Source organism: Ostrea edulis, chromosome 3 (genome assembly GCF_947568905.1).
Source record: "Ostrea edulis chromosome 3, xbOstEdul1.1, whole genome shotgun sequence".
Taxonomy (NCBI): Eukaryota; Metazoa; Mollusca; class Bivalvia; order Ostreida; family Ostreidae; genus Ostrea; species Ostrea edulis.
Window position 1 is genome coordinate 84,531,853 of NC_079166.1, and position 20,572 is coordinate 84,552,424.

Below are 20,572 nucleotides of genomic sequence, written 5' to 3' on the forward strand. Positions count from 1 at the left end.
ACATGTCAATGACTAAAACACATGTCATTTTCAATATGTTCATCAAGTTTTAGTATAATAAGTGCAAAATTATTGAATTAACCTTATTCTCCAAAATGTTAAAAAACAAACAAATATAGACAGAATTTCCTTATAGCATGGTTTACATATCATTTTTTCTGTTTATATTAGTAGATGTACATCTGTTGTAGTTATTTATGGGGGGGAATCCATACCTTTCCTTAATAATTTCAAATCTATAGCTTCCAGAGTATGTATACCCCCATAAAAACCTAAGTCTGGCACCATACAACTGAGCTATTCAAAACCACTCATGGATTAAAATTTTATGTACTTTCATGAAAAGACACAGATGATAATTCCTTATCACCTTGGTAATATGTTTGTGAAAAATATAGGAAATCTATTGCATAATGGACTTAATAAATAATTTAATGAAAACAGAGTTATTGTCCATGGATTCAATATTTTGAAACACATAATTGACTATTCAAATATAACTAAGACTTTTTAAATATTTTATGGCTAACAATTTTTTTACAATAACTATTGAAAAAGACTCCAACAAAATTTATGTTCCAGTCATTAAATTATTGACTTTGCAAAATCTTATGACGTCACAGGAGTGTGGAACTACGTTAACAAGCCCTAATTAACTAAGAAACAGGAAGTTTACTGATTTATAAGGAAGCAATTAGCAAAAAATTGTAAATCTTAGTTCTAAACAAAGTCAGGGACTGGAAAAAATGGTGCCAAGAAAGACTTCAATGACGTACCATGGAGCTTTGATAACAGTGATCACTGATAAATGGCTGGTGATTAAGATAAGTGGTTCTTTAGCAGTAGGGAGTGATGAGGCTTTTCCATCAGTCATCAAAGAATGGAGTTTCTCTTAGAAGACCAGGCAGCTCTAAAATAAATAAACAAGATAAAAATTTACAATACATAAACATGCACACCACAACACAATAGCATATTCTTAGAAAAGGTCTGTATGTGTACAGTTAAATAATAATCATGCCAAAGAAGGGACCAAAGTGGTTGCATCAACATCAATTCAAAAAAGGAAGTATTCCTCACAACAAGGGCCAGCATAGTACAGGGACCACCAGCCCAGTCCAATCTCTAGTACCCATAAGAAGGCTAAGTAAAGAAGAGTATCAGGATGTTGTATGGCCACAGCAGAATGGAATGTTTGCAGTTACCGATGCTGAGAGCCGAAGCAGTGAAATGAAGATTTTGCGACCCGAACCTAGTGAAGTCCAGCCTGTAGACTCCAACATGGACGCTGTGTCAGATGACCCAAACTCAAAACCATACAAAGTACTTCACCAAGAGAAGACTGCTAAATTGTGGAATAATGCATTTAAAGAACACTCACAGAAGTTTCCAGACTGTAATGGTTCACTGGACTGGAACCAGCATGGGGAGGAAAAACGAGGCCTGGCATGGATCCTTTCCATCCGATGTAAGAAGTGCCAGTATACAAGTAGCCGTGAAAAGCTGTATGAAGAAGTGGGGAGATCCAGAAGGGGACGCAGAGCTGCACAGCTAAATGTGGCTATGGCTGTCGGTCACATGGGTACCAGCCTTACTACAGAGGGTATGCGTGGTATGCTTCTTGGCGCAAATATTGAACCAGCATCAGCTACCAACATGCAGCAGACCTGCAACAAAGTGGGAAAAATTATCACAGATGTGAATAAAACCAGCATGAAGAAAATAAGGCAGGCAGGGTGATGACCGTCCACTAGACATTTCCCATTATACCAGTGATGGGGATAGTGCCGCTGCTTCCGGGGCATCTGAAAAACAAGAACATGTCATCGAAAACCTTAAAGAATTGCGTCATTTCTTTGACTCTCAAAGAAAACAGACAGCTAAGGCGCTGTTCAGCAGTCACATGTTTCCCGGAAGATCCAAAGCCATAAAAGAATACATGCAGAGATTTGCCTTAGATCTGAAGCTTCGAAGTAGGACAGATTACGAGAATTGCTACAAACACTACTCCGGAGACTTACCTTTGATGAAGCGGGCTATGTCTACTGCTGTCCGTTCTATCATAAGCTGCTACCAAGGACAGTGCGGGAAATCCTGTCAACTTCATTCCTTTTCCTGTCGCTGACTGAAAAGCAAGAAGTGAAAATCTTCAGTGTTGCCTAGTGACTTTGAATTAAACATGACAGAAGAAGACAAATGTTTGTTAAAAGACTGTATAAATTTGACTTTAGGACCAAATAATCTTGATAAAATTAAATATCATACTTCTACACAAAAATCTGAATCTGTGATTAGGGCATATTAAAAATCAAATCCAAAATGTATTACAAGTAGTAGAAATTTTGAAAGTAGAATACATAAAGTTGTGCACTCACTGAATGGGGGTCATGGAAAATCAACATTAGAACTTTGTGAATCTGTAGGGGCACCTGTTGTAAAAGGAAGTAGAGTGGTTCATCATCTAAAACAACAACAAAATAGGGAAATTACTTTAAAATGAAACAAAAACTTTTAAAATATAAATATCAACGAAAATACTACAGATTTAAGAGATATCAGCTCTAAGATAAAAAATCAAAAGACACTTACAGTAAATCACTAACAGATCCAACATTAAAAAGGAAGTTGTAAGTGTGAAAAAAAAAGGGCGGGGGCATTGATGTTGTGTATCATTTGTGTATGTAATTTAAATGTATGAAATTTGTATTTAATACATATTCTGTAAATTGTGTTGCATGTAATAAATGTTATGTTTTATCATGCACTGTTTCTATTCAACTGCGTTTATGAGGATATGTATAAATGATGTATAATCGTATTGTAAAATGTGACATTTTCTTATACGAGGAAGTTTGTACAAGTAAATTTGTTCTATCTTTTATTATTCATTTTAATAAAGTTATTTAAAATAATTATCATGTATTTCTTACCTGTCTGATGAACACAACAAAGGTTACAGAGGTGATTGGTAGAAATACGGGTATACGGGTGTCAAAACTCTCTGTTGATGACATGACAGCATCCTGCATTGTTTATTCACCATTATTGATCTTTAGCAGGGGAGGCTACTCCTGAAATCAGAAAAAATTGCAGTCAAAATGAACGTTACCTGTTACTCTTAAGGTCTCACACAAGGAAATAATTTCACTATATGTTACTATATAGCTTTAATTAAATTAATTAATTAAATAGACTGTCATCAGATAATTAATGAAAGAGAAAATAAAGATTAATTCTTGGGCAAAAATTTGAGATCAGATGCGGCATTTACGAGAGAAAATTGACAGTAAACACACCTACCTCAAAATACACGTGGGTTTCACATGTTGACAAACAGACTACACACCATCCAGGAAGTTGCATCATGCGCACCTGAAAAAAGAGTTCCCTTTAATTCAGTGGGACAATTCCAATAAAGTTATAATATTCCTAGTAAATGAGCCCAAAATTAATACTGTAGGCCTAAAATAAGATGCCAAAAAAGAAAAAAAGGAAAAGAAATTGTCTCTATATATATATGTAACAGGAAAGGAGAAAATGTATGGCTGGACCGGGAATCAAACCCGGGACCCCTGCATCACTAGCCAGGTGCTCTACCGACTGAGCTACCCAGGCCGATATCCACGGCCAGAACCATTACATTCCTCCCTCCTTAAATTGTCTTCGCCCTCAAAGACGCAACCCAAGTTCTTATTTGCCCCTGGGAGGACTTTCACCTCCAAGTCCAGGGGTGGTCAATGGCACCAAATCTGTAACAGGAAATGAGAAAATGTATGGCAGGACCGGGAATCCAACCCGGGACCCCTGCATCACTAGTCAGGTGCTCTACTGACTGAGCTACCCAGGCCGATATCCACGGCCCAAACCATTACATATAGAACTACAATTGACTAAATCATTTTGATTGGCTATTTCCTTGCGTAAGACCTTTAAGTGTATATTAATTGCAAACTTTGGCAGCATGAAGTGTGCATTTATAACTGAGAGAATAATTTAACTCTAGAGGCTAGCTTATAAATCATTAAAGATAAAATATTTCAACATTTATGACATTTGAGAAAGGTAATAATGGCTTAGAAAACTTTTTTTTGGGGGGGGGGGGGTAATTATGGTCACCTTTTTTTAAACATTAAACTTTATGACTCAACACTATACCAAGGTTAACAAAATTTCTCTTGACAAACATATTTATCCATATGATATAATTTTGTAAACAAATGTTTGCAACTCATGTATTCATTCCAGAATATGCTTGTTTAAGTTTTGGGGTGCTCTAATCCAACATACCTCTAACTCTAACCCCTGCTTTTATATTGTGACATGTGCGGGGTTAGAGTCAGATGTATCACAGATTCTTAGTAACAGAATATGTATTATGGGCACTTATGAATAAAATTGGGGGGGAGGGGCCAATACTACATGAACTTGGTTGCCCCTGAACATTTTTTTGGAAAGTTTGTGCATGGGGCATTTCCGTTTTGGGACAAAGCGACTTTGTAACCATTCAACATAAACAATATTTATAGTATTCTAGCCTGTGTATTGTTGAACTTTTGCATATTTTGTTTAAAGAATGACAGACAAAAGACTAATAAGGATTTGTAACAAATTATTTATCTTCATTCAAAAGTGGTAAAGTGGTTAGACAGTATCTTTCAAGAGTCATGAAATAAGGGACTCCTTACATAGTCCGAGATAACATACATACATACATGATGTTTAACATTTCATCGTGTAAAAACATTGCATTTTGTTAATTATTCAAATAAATTGCACATTAAATATCAAAATCGGGAAAAAGCCTGGAAAACGTCAGATATTTCGGACTACTCCTTATAATGGGAATGAATTTTGTCATTGAGTGAATGAAGACCGAGCATATAAACAAGGTCTCATGTCACGCAAAAAAGATCTCCCCTTTCAGTGAACCTAGGACAGCAGAGTAAATCTAAATTTGCACTCTCCTAATAGCATTGGTGGAGTCCATGAATGAAAATTTCACGAGGGAATTTTAACAAACAAATACACCTCTCCCACTAAAAACAAACTTTTTAAAAAATAGTAAAATTACAAGTATTTATAATGTAAAAGCTAAATCATGGGGAATTTGAGAATGTCATTAGAAAGGAAAATACTGACATTTTAATACCACCCTATCTGTCTGTGTGGATTTTAGATAAGTAAAATGTTCTAACCTTTTTAGCAACGTCCAATTCCATCATACATTAAAGTGTCACCATTAACTTTTCCTTACTAGTTACAATATCACTGGGGACAGTTTATAAATATATCTGCACTGTATCTTTATGTGTTTATCAATCCATTGCAAATATGACCGTCAGAATTTTCTCGTAGTCGAAACATGGTAAACGATTCAGACAACAATATATCCTTCGTTAGTATTGACTAATGCTCCAAGTGCGTAATCGAGGGCAGTCCATGTGCTCGTAGCTGTACAATGAATATACATGTCTACATACAGTGATAAAATGTACACATCACAATTTGATTTCGCCATTCTCTGGCCTTCTCACAATGCCTCTCGTAAAGGTTTACATCCAGGAGGCCCCGTAAAGACTTGCTCTGCACTGATAACATACATACATACACTCTAAAAACAATGTTTAGGTTTGGAACACTTTTTAAACGTGTTTAGGTCTAAACGTGTTTAGGATTGTGCTTATATCCTAAACGTGAAGTGTAATAAACATGTTCTACCCTAAACATGTTCAGACAGAGAACATGTTTAGCTATGCAAAAATACAGTATCTAAACACAAAATAACATGCTAAACACTTGCTAAACACATTCCTAAACGTCTAAACACAATCCTAAACGTCTATGCGTTTAGGTTTTGAACATGATAAGCTTAGTAACATTGTTGACATTAGTTTTACAGTCTTCATGTAGAATATTCCTGTCTTCTGTAAATGAAATTCGAATTGCAGAAAAAATTGCATGTCAGAATTGCCATACTTCAAACTGCTATAGTGTACCAGGTCCCGATAGTGACCATAGTGTACATCATACGCCGTATTGCAAGTATACACTGTCGAGGTCGATATCCAAAATTGATGGAACCATTAGAAGAGCCGTCTATGGGCTTCAACCCTTTCCTGTTGGAAATGAGCAGAGTTTAGGAGTATCCAGAAAATTTTGATCTGGAATTCCATTTCAACTTGAACAGGTCTGGACACATACATATTTAATTTTAAAAAATAGTGTAATTCATTGTCTCTGGTATTAGACGTGCCTTTAGTGTTAATTTAAACCAATGCATCACTCTTACTTTGCATTGGAACAAAATTCATTTAAATCTTGTGAAAGAGAACATCAGTTGCAATTGATGCCCCCCCCCCTTTTTTTTTAATTCAACATGTGACAGTGCCTGTTATGCGAAAACTAGCATATCAAAGACAAAAAAATTGTTGAAGTTGTACTTGCCGGATGATATTTAACCATGTATAGTTTACTTTTTATATGTGCATAAGTGATTTTTAATGGTTTTGTCTTTAACATGTATCGCGGAAATGTCAACCGTGTTGTTTCGGCAATTAGAATATAGAAATAGACTTGCAATGTAATTTGAGAAGAACCGCCCAAACCCGTGTAGTGATTTTGGGGGGGTGGATTTTTAGTATTTCTGGTCGGGCTCGGAGTCCTCTGAGCCTGCACGTGATTTTCTCTCTCTCTTACCCGCGAACTCTAGGCAATCGGACGTGTTTTAGAAAGTGCAGCAGTGTAGTTATTGTATTTGTTAACCCCTTGTAAGTTGTTCTGTGTATTTGTGAATATATCTGTTTATAAGTGTTTTCCGGTGTTCTTTGTGTGTAGGAAATCACTTTACCCGCATTGTTCGATTTGAAACATCATGGATCCCATAGACACAGTTTGTAATGCAAGGGATATTCTTGCTAGATTTTGCAATGTTATTCTCCTATAATAGAAGAGAAAGCTACTATTTAAGACTCTTTAATGCTGTGGATTGAGTTTTAAATAGAAGGCTAGCAAATCATTTTATAATTGAGACAAAGTCAAAACCTAAATACAAGGAGAACTAAACATGTTCAAAACCTAAACATAAAAAGAATTAAACATGTTCAAAACCTAAACACAATAAGGGTAAACATGTTCAAAACCTAAACATAATAAGGGTTAAACATGTTCTACACCTAAACATAAAAAGAATTAAACATGTTCAAAACCTAAACACAATTAGTTAGACGTGCTCCAAACCTAAACACAAAGAGATTTAAACATGTTCAAAACCTAAACACATTGGGTTGAACATGTTCAAAACCTAAACGTAAGAAGTGTTAAACATGTTTAAAACCTAAACACAGAAAGTGTTAAACATGTTTAGATTTAGAACGCGTTCAAAACTGTACACAAGAAATGTGTTTAACTTTGTGTTTAGGATCTAAACACCATTTTTAGAGTGTACATGATGTTTAACAGTTCATCGTGTAAAAACATTGCATTTTGTTAATTATTTAAATAAATTAGAAAAGAGAAGTCGAACCAAAACAATGTATCTAAATCAACTATCTAAGCACTACACAAGCATGAGGCCTGAAACAGCTTGGCGGGCTTGTACAGACAACTTGTTCCTGTACGATTCTCACACATTTCTTTTATGAAATAGAAATAAATATAGCACAAAGCTTGTTTCTTATCATACCAAATGACAAGATTTGATATCCTAAAGATTATTTCATTCAAACTTTTTCAATATATGTCAACATTTTTAAGTATTAAAAAACACGTTTATGAGCTGCTGACCCCTAAATATAGGGGCCAGCCCCTTTTTCTTGATTTCATTCGAAAACTCTTGTAATTACACACAACTTTTGTTCTATATGTCTTACCAAATTAATACCAGCTTAAAAGATATTACACAAAAAGCAACAAAATTCTATGGGGAAAAAATTCTCAAAATTTGCCATTACATAGCTTAAGAAGTTAAAAAGTTTAGCCAATAATTTTAACTTCCTGCACAACTACAATACCTTACCTACATTTTCTCCAATTTTCTTGCTGATATCATTTGTAGTTCCTGAGATTTCTGCTGGACAAAAGACCCCCCCCGAAATTCAATTGAAGGGCAATTACTCGTAAACGGAGGTACATATCAAAAATTTGAAAAAACCGTTTTTAGGTCTTAATGCAATGTATCTACACTAAAAATTTCATAATAATCAGATAAAAGGTTTCCGAGAAATCGCCTGTACAAAAAAAAAGCGAGGAAAAAATTAAATTACGAGCTATAACTGTGTTGGGATGCCAACACAAATGTCTCCGAACACCTCTCCATGTCAGAAATGCTTTTTGATGCCAGATATGCACTCAGGATTCTCAAAAAACCCTAAAAACTGAATTTGGTTGAAATCCAACGGACTTGATTTTTGGCCGCCATTTTCTTCAATGGCGGCCATTTTGAAACATTTGAAAATTGATTGGAAGGAAATATTAATGCTAGAAATGAATTGTGGACCCTCCATTTACCCCAGAACCCAAATGTTGTAGAGATTTTAACACTTTGAAATATTTCGGTATATGGCGGCCATTTTGAAAATGGCGGCTCAAAAAAAATTTTTGATGGTGGAAATGGACTAGGGGTCACCAAATTACCCTAGAAATAGAATTTGGTTGAAATCCGACAACCTTGAGTTTTTGTCGTTTTTTGGCCGCCATTTTGAAACGGCGGCCATTTTGAAAAGTTGAATGCACCCCACCTAGTGACCCCCTATCAGATCACAAAGTTTGAAGTGGATCTGTCGAAGCACTTTCACAAAATCGGTCGGACAAATTTCTCACTAAAGAAGAGGAATAATAAGAATAAGAAGAAGAAAATAATAAGAAGAAGAAACGGAGCAAAAACAATATGTCTCCGACACTTTGTGTTCGGAGACATAATAATAATAAGAAACAGTAGAATAACAGAAGGGTCTTCCGAAGGAAGCTCGGAAGACCCTAATAATAATGAGAAGAAGAAGAAACGGAGCAAAAACAATATGTCTCCGACACTTTGTGTTCGGAGACATAATTAATACAAAGAAATAGAATATGAATGTGTGGTGTGGTCAGTGTCTGTAGCGATGTGTTCTTGATGGACACGCTGTTTTGTTACTTAGGGTTTTAATGGTAAGGTATTAACATTTACATTCAAACGTGATAATGATATGAAAAACTTTAAAATATGATGGAGTTCATGTGAGAATATTTCACACAGACATCACTAAAGTAACTATCATTGTCAGTCTGATCAACAATGTTCAAGTGAGCATTGATTCCTGACTGTTCCCGGTACTTGACAAACAAGTATGGTAAATTCTAGAATAATGGATGTTATATTGACATCTTCAGAAAGCCACGCCGTAAATAATTTACTTCAATTGAATTAAGGCGTCTCATACAGACATAAAGTAGTGTTTTGCATGCGTAATATTCAATGAGATATATTCGAGAACAAATTGACGTTCAAATGGATATCTAGTAGGCTTCGATACATTTTCATCAAGGCAAATGTTATTATCGCGTGAATATCAGGTGATATTATAAATTTTAGAACTAAAAAAAATACTAGTAATAATCACAAAAGTGCAAAGATATCGCCTATAGGCAGATCGACCCTTTTTACACTGAAAAACAAAGCTTACTTTACATATTAACTGAACAGTCTTGGGAGCAAGATGAAAGAAGTTTAAAATACAACTAATGCAGCATATATATATATATATATAAAGCACAGAAATAGCAATGAACTCTTAAATGAACATAACTGCCCTAAGTGAAGAAATAATTAATATAAAGCACAGAAAATTTCACTTTATATGGATACCCACTTCCGCCCCTACCCGGGGTTGAACTCACGACCTGTGGAACCAAATCTCCTAGCAGCATGTAACCAGCGCGCTAGACCGCTAGACCATCTAGGCAAGTCTAGAAAAACTACAGAATAAACTTCCTGAGATGTTTGATGCAAATTTTGCACAATATATTCGACATAATTGGAAAGATACCTCGATGATATTTTCATTTTTTGGAATAAAACTACAGATGATTTACAAAAATCCCGTGCTGAAATCAATCAATTACATCAATCAATTCAATTTACTATAGATGTGAGTGATAATGAACTACCATTATTGGATCTCCGAATCATTAAGGATGATACCAATATAATCACGGATCTTTATTGCAAAGAAACAGATTCACATCGATATTTGGATTTCCATTCATGCCACCCTTCCCATACTAAACGTAACATTCCATACAACATGGCTAGACGAATATGTACAATAATTACGGATACTTCATTACGGTCAAAAAGACTGGAGGAATTGAAAGCATACCTTCGGCGACAATATTATCCGGAAAACCTCATTAATGACGGAATTACCAAAGCTCGGAACACACCTATATCTATCTTAAGAAACTCCTGACACGAAGAAAACGATGTAAACAACGATATTCCTTTTGTAATTTCGCATAACCCACGGAACCACAATATTTTTGGAATAGCTAGAAGACTTTTTCCTATATTAGAACAATCCCAAAATCTCAAAAACCTGATAAAAGAATCTCAAATAAAAAGCAGCAGAAGACAGGCTCCTAATCTGAAGAGAATTCTAACGCGTGTCCGATTTACTACGGAAAATTCCAAATCCGTGCAAAAATGTGGTGATTCACGTTGCGGTACATGTAATCATCTAGAGGAAGGCAGGGAAAATATTCTTAAATGCGGCAAAAAAATAACACCAAATTCTAACATGACATGCAAATCCGAAAATGTAATATATTGTATGACCTGCCCTACCTGTAATGAAAACTATATCGGACAAACCAACAAACTGAACGCCCGTGTGCGCGTCCACAAGCAGCAAATTCGCGATCCAAGTATCAGAAATTCGCCATGTTCCGAACATTTTGCCAATTGTGGTCATGGAGATTTCAACATATTTCCATTTTATAAAATGTACAATGACTGCGAAATTTCCAGAGTTACAAAGGAGGAATACTTTATAAAATTGTTTAATCCCAAACTTAATAGAAAATAACTGTGTAAAATTGAACTGAACTTTGTAATTGATTTCCAAGTTTTGTCTAATATTGTGTGTATTATACCGCTACCAGTGTAATTTATTATGAGGTCACAAAGGACAATTACCTACGTCGTGATATGTTGACGTTACTTAGCAATATTATTTCATTTTATAACTGTCTGAAGAGGCATTAAAGCCGAAAGCGCTAACAGTGAAATGTTATTCGAGTTTTGTGTTTCTGGACTTTTATTATTGGATGTATTTACTGTATCAAATACCGAATTCTTTATTTACTCTCTCTCTCTCTCTCTCTCTCTCTCTCTCTCTCTCTCTCTCTCTCTCTCTCTCTATATATATATATATATTTATAGGTTATAGACTTTGTATGGGAAAATATGACGACCGAGTTTTTTGGCGCGTAGACGGACCGAGCTTGCGAGGTCCGTTCGCGACAAAAAACGAAGTCGTCATATTTCCCGTACAAAGTCTATAACCTTTTTATTATATACTTTCAATTTCATTTAGAAACTAACAATAATTTTATTTTTAACAATAACTTTATCGGTTTAACTGAGTAAAAGATGAAAAACACGAAATTTTTGAAAATTAACGGCGTAGAAATTTGATTGTGACGTAATGTTTGCGGGCCGGAAAGTTTCCGGGCATATATCGTGTGATATATGCCCGCAAACTTTTAAAGAAAAAAGAAGAGATGAAATTGAAAGTATATAATAAATATATATATATATGTAAAAAAAAAAACAACAACAACAAGCAATTGATGCTGTACATCGTTGTACGTTTACACTTACTGCATCTGGTCGCAATAATTATGTAAATTAGATTTTCTTAAAATGCAGTGATAATAAGGAGAACATAAAGGGGTGATATTAATGTCCCAATATGATATTGATTTCATCTTCGCACATACCATACGTAAAATAAGGGGAGTGATATGATTGATTGATTGTATATTAACTAACTTCCGTCCCGAGAGTGCTTCATTAATATGGAGACGTCAACATTATTGGTGAAGGGCTGCACCATTTTGACCTATGTTCGGAGCTTGCGGCTTTGACCAGGAAGGAATCGTTATCGTGCTACACCTGCTGTGACACGGAACCTCGGTATTTTGCGGTCTCATCCAAAGGACCGTCCCATTTAGTCGCCTCTTACAATAAACAAGGGGTACTGGGGACCTATTGTAACCCGGATCCACACGGAACGAGAGAAATTATATATGATCAGTGGAAAAGTTAAGGGGGGTGTCGCAGCCGACGCCCCCCCCCCCCCTAAAGTTTTCAAATTTAAGGTAAATCGTGGTCTCTTCCACTCTTCCACTCTCGGAAACATCGTTTGATTTATTTAATTCATTTTATTTAGAGAACTTAATTTTTTTCCCAAACCCTTTAACTTTTGCGTCATTTTATTAATCTCACCTTAATAAAAGTGATAGAAAATAGAAAAAATGACTATAAAAGAGACATATTTCAAGTCCTATTTAATCTGTAAAATCCAGGAGTTTACGGGAGCTTCGCTCCCTTGACCCTCACCAGGGTTTCGCCCTGGACGCACTGGGGATCACAAGACGTCACATAGACCCCGGGTCGCATAAAGTTTCGCCCCCTAACCGCAATTCCTGGATCCGCCCTTGATGATATCGTGACACTAATATGTTTCACGTATACACCTTATCAAGAGTGCGAGAAATGTTCGATACAATATGATGGTTAGACCCCTATCGTTTAGGAAGCAACTCTGTCAAGGTCTTACATCTCACTGGAAATAAAGTCAATTTAAACGATAGAGGTCTAATTATCATATTTTATTGAATATTTCCCCGATAATTCCAAGCGATGCAGCTGATTAAAAATGAAAACCAAGATTGCGATATTATATACCTTGTGAATATTTTGTTTATAGGAAGACATTTTTATTATGTATATTTAGAACGCCGAGTGTTTTGGTACATTTATAAACAGCACTGTGAGTCTGTGATTGTTCTCGGAAGGATTTAAACACCCCTGTAAATCGAGATCGTTAACTCGGACGCCATTTGTAACACGGATGCAGTTATACAGAATTGGTTTCATGTTGTATATTTTGTTATAACTTACTACCACCTGTACGCGTAATTAAAACAATTACAACCTGACATTGGAATATCCCAGTGTCAACCTTACATCAGCGTCCTGTTTCGGGGCAGTGTTATAATAACATAGAAAGCGAGATTGTATGACAGTGAGTTGTACACCATATCATTGCTTTAGATAAAAATAACAATATACTAAAAATATATACTTGGAATAACAAAAATATATTGATGCAAGCGGCAAAAAATGACCGCAAATATTTTTTTTACATTTCAATGACTATGAAATCTCAATTTTACATGAGCACAAGTGTCAATGATGCAGACCATGTGCATGTATAGGCTACGCTCAAAACACTCATCTTTACACAACCCCTGTCTCTATACAGACTGCACTATCAGCATTCACCCTTACATAACCACTGTCTCAATATAGGCAGTTCTAACAGTGTGCACTCTGATAACGCTCCCATAACAATGAATATGCATGTGTATACATGTGATACTAAACTTCAAATTATTGAATTTTATCTAATATATATAACCTGCTTGATTTTTGTATATGATAAGAATTTATCAAATTAAAGTAACCAAACAGGTCTCACTATGGTTCGCTACCACTGAACAAATTTGTAAATGGCGATTGGTTTAAATTTCAGTTTTAAACGACATGGCTTTTAAACCGTTCTGCTTTAAGGCATTTTGTACGGTCAGTTGCTTTTGCTACTGCCATTAAAGTTCCCCCCCCCCCCTTAACTTAATAAAATGCACACAGTCATAAGTAATATGTTCCCATTTTTAAATTTTCGCTAACCTCTGAAGTTTAACATTGATTCCTGTGAGAAGAAACCATTTTCCAACGCAGTATGGGATATTTATAGGTTATAGACTTTGTATGGGAAAATATGACGACCGAGTTTTTTGGCGCGTAGACGGACCGAGCTTGCGAGGTCCGTTCGCGACAAAAAACGAGGTCGTCATATTTCCCATACAAAGTCTATAACCTTTTTATTATATACTTTCAATTTCATTTAGAAACTAACAATTATTTTATATTTAACAATAACTTCATCTGTTTAACTGAGTAAAAGATGAAAAACACGAAAAATTTGAAAATTAACGGCGTAGAATTTTGATTGTGACGTAATGTTTGCGGGTCAGAATGTTTGCGGGCATATATCGTGTGATATATGCCCGCAAACTTTTAAAGAAAAAAGAAGAGATGAAATTGAAAGTATATAATAATGATTTTTATAACATTAATTGAACATAGGTCACCATTTCATATACGTAAACAAAATATCTCAGTGTGATATATCTACTATATCATATACCTGATACACCTATCTTGGCTAGAGTGAGACGGCTGCAAGTAGGTAGGGCTGTCTCGCCCTAAGGGCCGAGATATCTCTGTCTCGGCCCGTTGTCAAGGGGCTGTCTCGCCCTCAAATTTCAAATGGCTATTTCTTCTTTAATCTTTTGAAATCTAACATAACTACATGAAAAAATGATGTTAGACACAATTTTTTTTCAAGTATAATACTTTCTTCCACGACAAAATTTAATTTAAGCAGAAAAATTAAATAAAAACGTTTTCAAAAACAGCGCTAAATTGTAGCGAGTATCTAAGCAAAGGGGGGTAACCCAAGTAACAATTGTTTATTTAGAACAATAACACGTTTAACTTCATTTAAAAACAATCAACGTTCTAGGTGACAGAAAATAGTAGGAGGATTATGGAGGGTGAAACTAAAGCATTATTAGAAATTCCCGGTCCTAATGGAGATAAAAATGTTAATTTACGGTAATTTTGATGTAAAAAACTGCTTTAAAACGATTTCTGAAATCTAAAATCCCGAGGACTTGGCAATAAAACGAGAAAAGCAGAACCAATATCCTCCGACGTTTTTCAACGACTAAATAGATGCTAAACAGATGGGAAACGGTAAAAAAAAAACTTACTTCAGTATAAGGTAACATTCCCTAAGCAAATAAATAGCGGCATCAGATCTGTAAACATTCCCGTTCACACGATGACGCCACGTAAACAAAGTTCTACAACTCTTACAAATTATATGAAATAATGAAAACGGGCGAGTTTGGTAAATCCGAAAAAAGAAATAAAAATAATTCACTTATTTCCAATTTTAGTATTCATAAGCAAGCCCCTAGAATAGAATATACATGTACATGAACAGCACAGAGATAAATATGACGAGTTTCTCAGCCAAGCAGTTCAGTTAAATGAAACGTTTAGATTCTAGACCACATGAGGGGATGTCCATGATTAATCATCCAATTATTGTGACCAGCAGTGGAATAAAGCTACAAAACTCAGATTTTAGCATGCTTCACAATGCCAATAGTACTCGAAACATAACCATTAAAGTAAACTCACTGAAGGAATAAAATAGTCAAATATCGTTGTACAGTATACCATGTATTTATGTTTGGGTCAATACCCCCCCCCCCCCCCCCATTTTAAAAAAAATGTTTATCAACTTGTTGTGTTTTAGGTATATGATATAAACAATATCACACTCTAATGTTGATCTCGGACCTGGGATTGCCCCTCGAGTGATCTCGGGGCCAATCCCAGGTCCGAGATCAACATTAGAGTGTGATATTCTATATGTAATTCTTATTTAACACTGACATTTCACACGCAGAATCTTATTATAGCATAAAGCATTCATCAATTTAATAAAACTTGAAGTGGGGTACATGTATTCATGGAATTATCCGAGGGATTTGAAGTACATATATGTAATGTTTCTTGTGGTTTGCATTTACATTTCTATAAAAAACTATATCTAAATTGATAATTCTTTCTTTGTCTCATTCTACCCAACATTCATCAGCTGTTATATGTAGGTTCTCCAGTGCATATATCTCTCTTTTGTGACAATTTGATTAAAATCCATAAACAGAGTGTTTGAATTTGACCACTCCCATACATCACCTTATCGGGTGTACTCCCTTCTGAAAATCAGAGTGAAATTATCATTCAATGTTGAAAATAAGTGATTGTTCAAGTTTTACAGTGGGTCGGTTAGAGAATGAAGTAGCAATTGATCACAGGTTATCATTAGAACTGTCATTTTGTACCTTCTTTTTGTTTTATTCAGTAAACGTTCCTGAGGAGGTAATGAAATGGGGCATTGATGCAAGGCGGAGATATGTAAAAAGTAGTAAAGAACAAGGACGAAAGAAACTGTACTGTGCTAGAGGTATGCTTGTTGGATGCGCAGGCGCAGGAAAAACAACACTTCTTAGAAAGCTTCAGAACAGAGAGACAGCAGATAAAGACCGACCCACGGAGACAACTGTGGGTCTGGAGGTCCATGAGGATTTGTTTGAAATAGAATCTGGCACACTGAAAAGTAGGTTTTTATTTTTATTTTAATTTGCAACGATTGAAATCAGAATATTTCGACAAATATGTTGTTTTTATTACATTATTTTTATCGGTACACGGTATTCCGAAATCTATATTTTGGAAATGTTATATTAGTATACCTCGAATACACTCATTCAATGAAACTTGTATTTCAGATTACAAAGGAAACTCTTCAGTATTCCACAGTGATAAACAGCTGATAAGCATGACAGATTTTGCTGGACAAGTGGCGTACTATGCCTGTCATCAGGTTTACCTGTCCAGAAGAGCGTTCTATATGTTAGTCGTTGACATGTCCAAAAATATGACAGAGAAAGTTCACGAGCATAACAAGGATCGCCACGACCCAATTGGATCCTTATTTCACAACTGGACCTATGATGGTACTTCTTTATATCACACATTGAACTAAAATTTTCAAATCAATTTGACTGGTTTTTCAGTTTGCAGTTGAGTTGTACATGTACAGTTTGGTATGCTTGCTGTTCACAATTTTGTTCAAGGTTGGAGTCAATATTCCTCTACTGGGTATTCCTTCATATCGCACGTCGAAAACAAAATCAGTTACTTTGGTTAGTTTTGATATTTGTCCTTGGGATTTAACGCATTCCATGTTCGGCCACAGTGTGCAACATTTCAGAGTCATCTCATTAAATGCTTTCAAAACTTTCAGAATACCACCTGGTATAAAATGTTGAGTCCCTGCTTCTTGTCTGTTTAGGTTGAATGTCACATGACATGGGCGTGTCATGGATTTTTTTTTAAAAAAGGATCTGTTTACGGCATTCTTCAATCATTTGTTTTATATTTCAATAAAAAGACATGTTTCCAAGTGACGTTTTTGCCCTACTACCGTTAACTTAGGAAACCTATTCAAATGGTCTGCATCCGTCGTCGGGTGTTAACAATTAAACTGGTATGAAGGATCTCTGAGACGGGAGGGGCATATATTGACTCTTACAACTCCGTTTCTTTTCTACCACCGTGCATGCGTAAAATAAAAACTAAATGCAAAATGATGTAGAGCATTTTACCAAACCTGTTAATTTCATGATATCCAGGGGGAGAGGTTTTGTCTCCGTTCAGTGAATGAAGTATTTATGAGTAAACTATCTCTGTTGCTATTGATACTAAATCGAAAGTAAATGGATATTTAGAATGAGCAGATAGCCCTTTACCAAAACCGTAATTTTCTTGGTCACAGGAGTGGAAATTCTGGTAACAGGGTGGGACCAACAATATGGTTTAAAGCATCCTTGGGACATCGGGTTGTAAATTTTAGGATTCCTGCACCCCGGGGTCTTCGGGACGGGGCAAAATATGACAAAATTTCAAACATCTTCTCTGTAACAATCTATATGTATAAAAACTAAATGCACAGTGATTCAAAGTAGGGAGACCTCTACCATAAGGGTAAATGTTATGATCCCCGGGGTAGAGGTTCTGACTCAAGGGTGGGACCAAACTTGGTATATAGTATTCCACTTCCCATATTTCTGTAGCAGTATTCCATTATCATCAGCATATGCTGTTTATATCCTTCAACTGATTCGGCACGCAAGAGCTTGTTCTGTGTATGATCAGTTTTTAAATTGAGGCAGGTTACTGGCATTCACGGATCACTGGTTGTGGGAGGAGCTCATCCACGGTCGTTGTTATTTACCTGGATTTTACCCGACAGATGATCTAGTCACCTGATCACATCCCTGGTGTGTCAGGAATCCGTGTTTGCCCAACTATGTATTTTGTTTTGCTGATAGGACTTTTGAGATTATCATTGTTCGTCATCTTGAACTTCCTTCGGGCTGTTGTTTATACTTTTGATATGCACAGGAAGTGTTTCAGGTTATCACAGGTTTTTTTTCTATAAACAACGTTTACAAATACGTATGAGGACTATTTTGTGGGACATTAGCTATCAGAGAAATGCGATCTTTTAAATTTTAGATTTAAATGTAAAGTTCTGTATTCTTAATGACTAAATATATACTGTCTATTTACAATTTAATAACTGCCAACTATCTTCCATGTAGATAAGGTTTGCAGGACCCCGGACTTGTCGGACGACGCAGTTTAATGTTACTTTCCTTCTTGTTCCATTTGACTGCCCAATAAACCTCTCTCATCTAATACCCATATTGATGGCGCGGATTTCGCTCTATGTAGCTTCTGTCCCGTCATACTCCGCGATGGCACAGTATGTTCCAAAATTTCTTGCACATGGGTTTTCTGTATTAGTCGGTCTACTGTTTTCTGCCACGCAGGGTTGAATAAACATGCCGGGCAGTCGGGATGTTCGGGGACGGGAGGGATAAGTACATCAATTGACGTAGGCGTGTCTGGAGTTTACCCCCCCCCCCCCCCCGGGTCGAAATTAACTTTTTCTACCACAGGCTAATTTTCGCCTGTGGGTAAAAAATCCACAGGCTAAAATGAAAACTTACAAGCTACAGTAAAAATAATGAAGCAGTTAGTATCTTTTTCATAGTTTTTTTAAATCAATGATTTTTCCCATCATTATTGAGCCTAGTGGGGCAACAGGCATCGTTTGGACAATACACCAAGTTACGTAAGTCATATGGTGCAATGTTTAGGTATCTTGACCATCGCACCTCTAATCCACAACCTGTTTACCGCAGGTCTAGATCCAATGTTTTACAATTTCGTGCCACATCAGGGGTGTCACTAGTAATTTTTAAAGCGAATCCCGGACTCATGATTTAGAAGCAGCACTATCACGAGTCCCATGGACTTTTTTGATAATCGTCTACGCGCCGAGCAGTGCACTCGTGTCATCACTACAACCCGACATCAATAAGACAATAAACTAATGTAGATACCGCGTAGGTCATTCTGATAAAAATGACTACCGGACGACTTGGTAAAACATAGACTCCGATTTTTTAAAGATAAATGAATAACATACTTGGAATTCAATTTAATCACCCCTATAAGTGAATAGGACCCGTGGCACATATCTATATTTTTCATCATAATGCGATGTCCGACCTCTAAAATGTTTGTTTGACACCGGGTTTCTTAAAAAATCATAAAAGAAAAATCCGGATAGAAACGGTTGTTGAAATCGGTCGTTCATGTAAGCGTTTGTATGATTCTGAGCGCAAGTTTCAGAAAAGCTAATTGCGCATCACCGTATAAAACGGATACGATACGATCATGGTTTGTAAATCACCACTCGCTAAGATTTTCGAGTGTCCACTATTTTTACTCGCTATTTTTCAAATGTACTCGCATTTTGCGATTATTTCTCGCTAATTTCGAGCCCTGCCCCCCCCCCCCCTCTACTTCCGAGTTTGTAGCCTATTTCCATCCATTATATGCAAATAACACCAATATCGCCGTTGATACTTTCAGAAATATTTCGGAGGTCATTCTCCTTCGATGAGGAAAACGGAGATTGTTCAACTAGTTGTAATTTGTATATGTCTGTATCATGGCATGGCGCTGTCTGTGCGGCTGACTGGTTGGCTGTCCGTTCGTCCGAGGTCATGTTTGCCAGACTTTTTCAGTATCTGAAATTTGGTCACAATATCTCCCCCAAGAATTGTAAGAGCGGGTTTGCGATTTAGTTGGATTGATCCATGCTTGACCTACTTGAGGACTATATGAAGACAGTTTATCGGACTTTTTTTCGTTACAGATACACATGTTGCTCTGAAATTTACACATAAGCATCATCTCAGAGAAATACAAGTTCGGTTTGTATTTCAGCTGGATTGACTCGTCCGTCTGTGATCTACATTAGGACTAAAAGTAGGTCAAACAGTTTTCCGGGCTATTTCCATTACGATACAGATATTGAGCTGATATCTAGTCATCAGCTCCCTCGCAGTTCAGTTTGCATTTCAGCAGGATTAGTGTTTCCTTTACCAACTTTTGGGCTAAAATAGGCCACACAGTTTTCCAAACTTGTTTTCATTATAAATACAGATATTGTTCTGAAATTTAGTGACAGGCTTTCTCATGGAGACATACAAGTTCAGTTTGCATTTCAGCTGCGTTGGTGCATTATGA

At 36.1% G+C, this 20,572-nt stretch overlaps 2 protein-coding genes and 1 long non-coding RNA gene across 3 annotated transcripts in view; 2 read left to right on the forward strand and 1 right to left on the reverse strand.

Moving 5' to 3' along the window:
• The window catches only part of LOC125673012 (uncharacterized), a 1,263,960-nt gene that overhangs the window by 759,855 nt on the left and 483,533 nt on the right, over window positions 1–20,572 (forward strand). The window lies entirely within an intron of this gene.
• LOC130052948 (uncharacterized) lies at window positions 2,133–3,686 on the reverse strand. Its single transcript, XR_008801327.1, has 3 exons — window positions 3,301–3,686; window positions 2,931–3,071; window positions 2,133–2,461 (listed from the first exon to the last, which is right to left on the reverse strand). It is a non-coding gene; the product is annotated as an uncharacterized LOC130052948 (long non-coding RNA).
• Window positions 16,248–20,572, forward strand: part of LOC130052941 (uncharacterized) — a 43,236-nt gene continuing 38,911 nt past the window's right edge. The window contains exons 1-2 of the mRNA XM_056159230.1: window positions 16,248–16,520; window positions 16,693–16,920. Coding sequence (XP_056015205.1) covers window positions 16,286–16,520; window positions 16,693–16,920 — 463 coding nt within the window. The 5' untranslated portion in view covers window positions 16,248–16,285. The remainder of the gene's footprint in view (window positions 16,521–16,692; window positions 16,921–20,572) is intronic.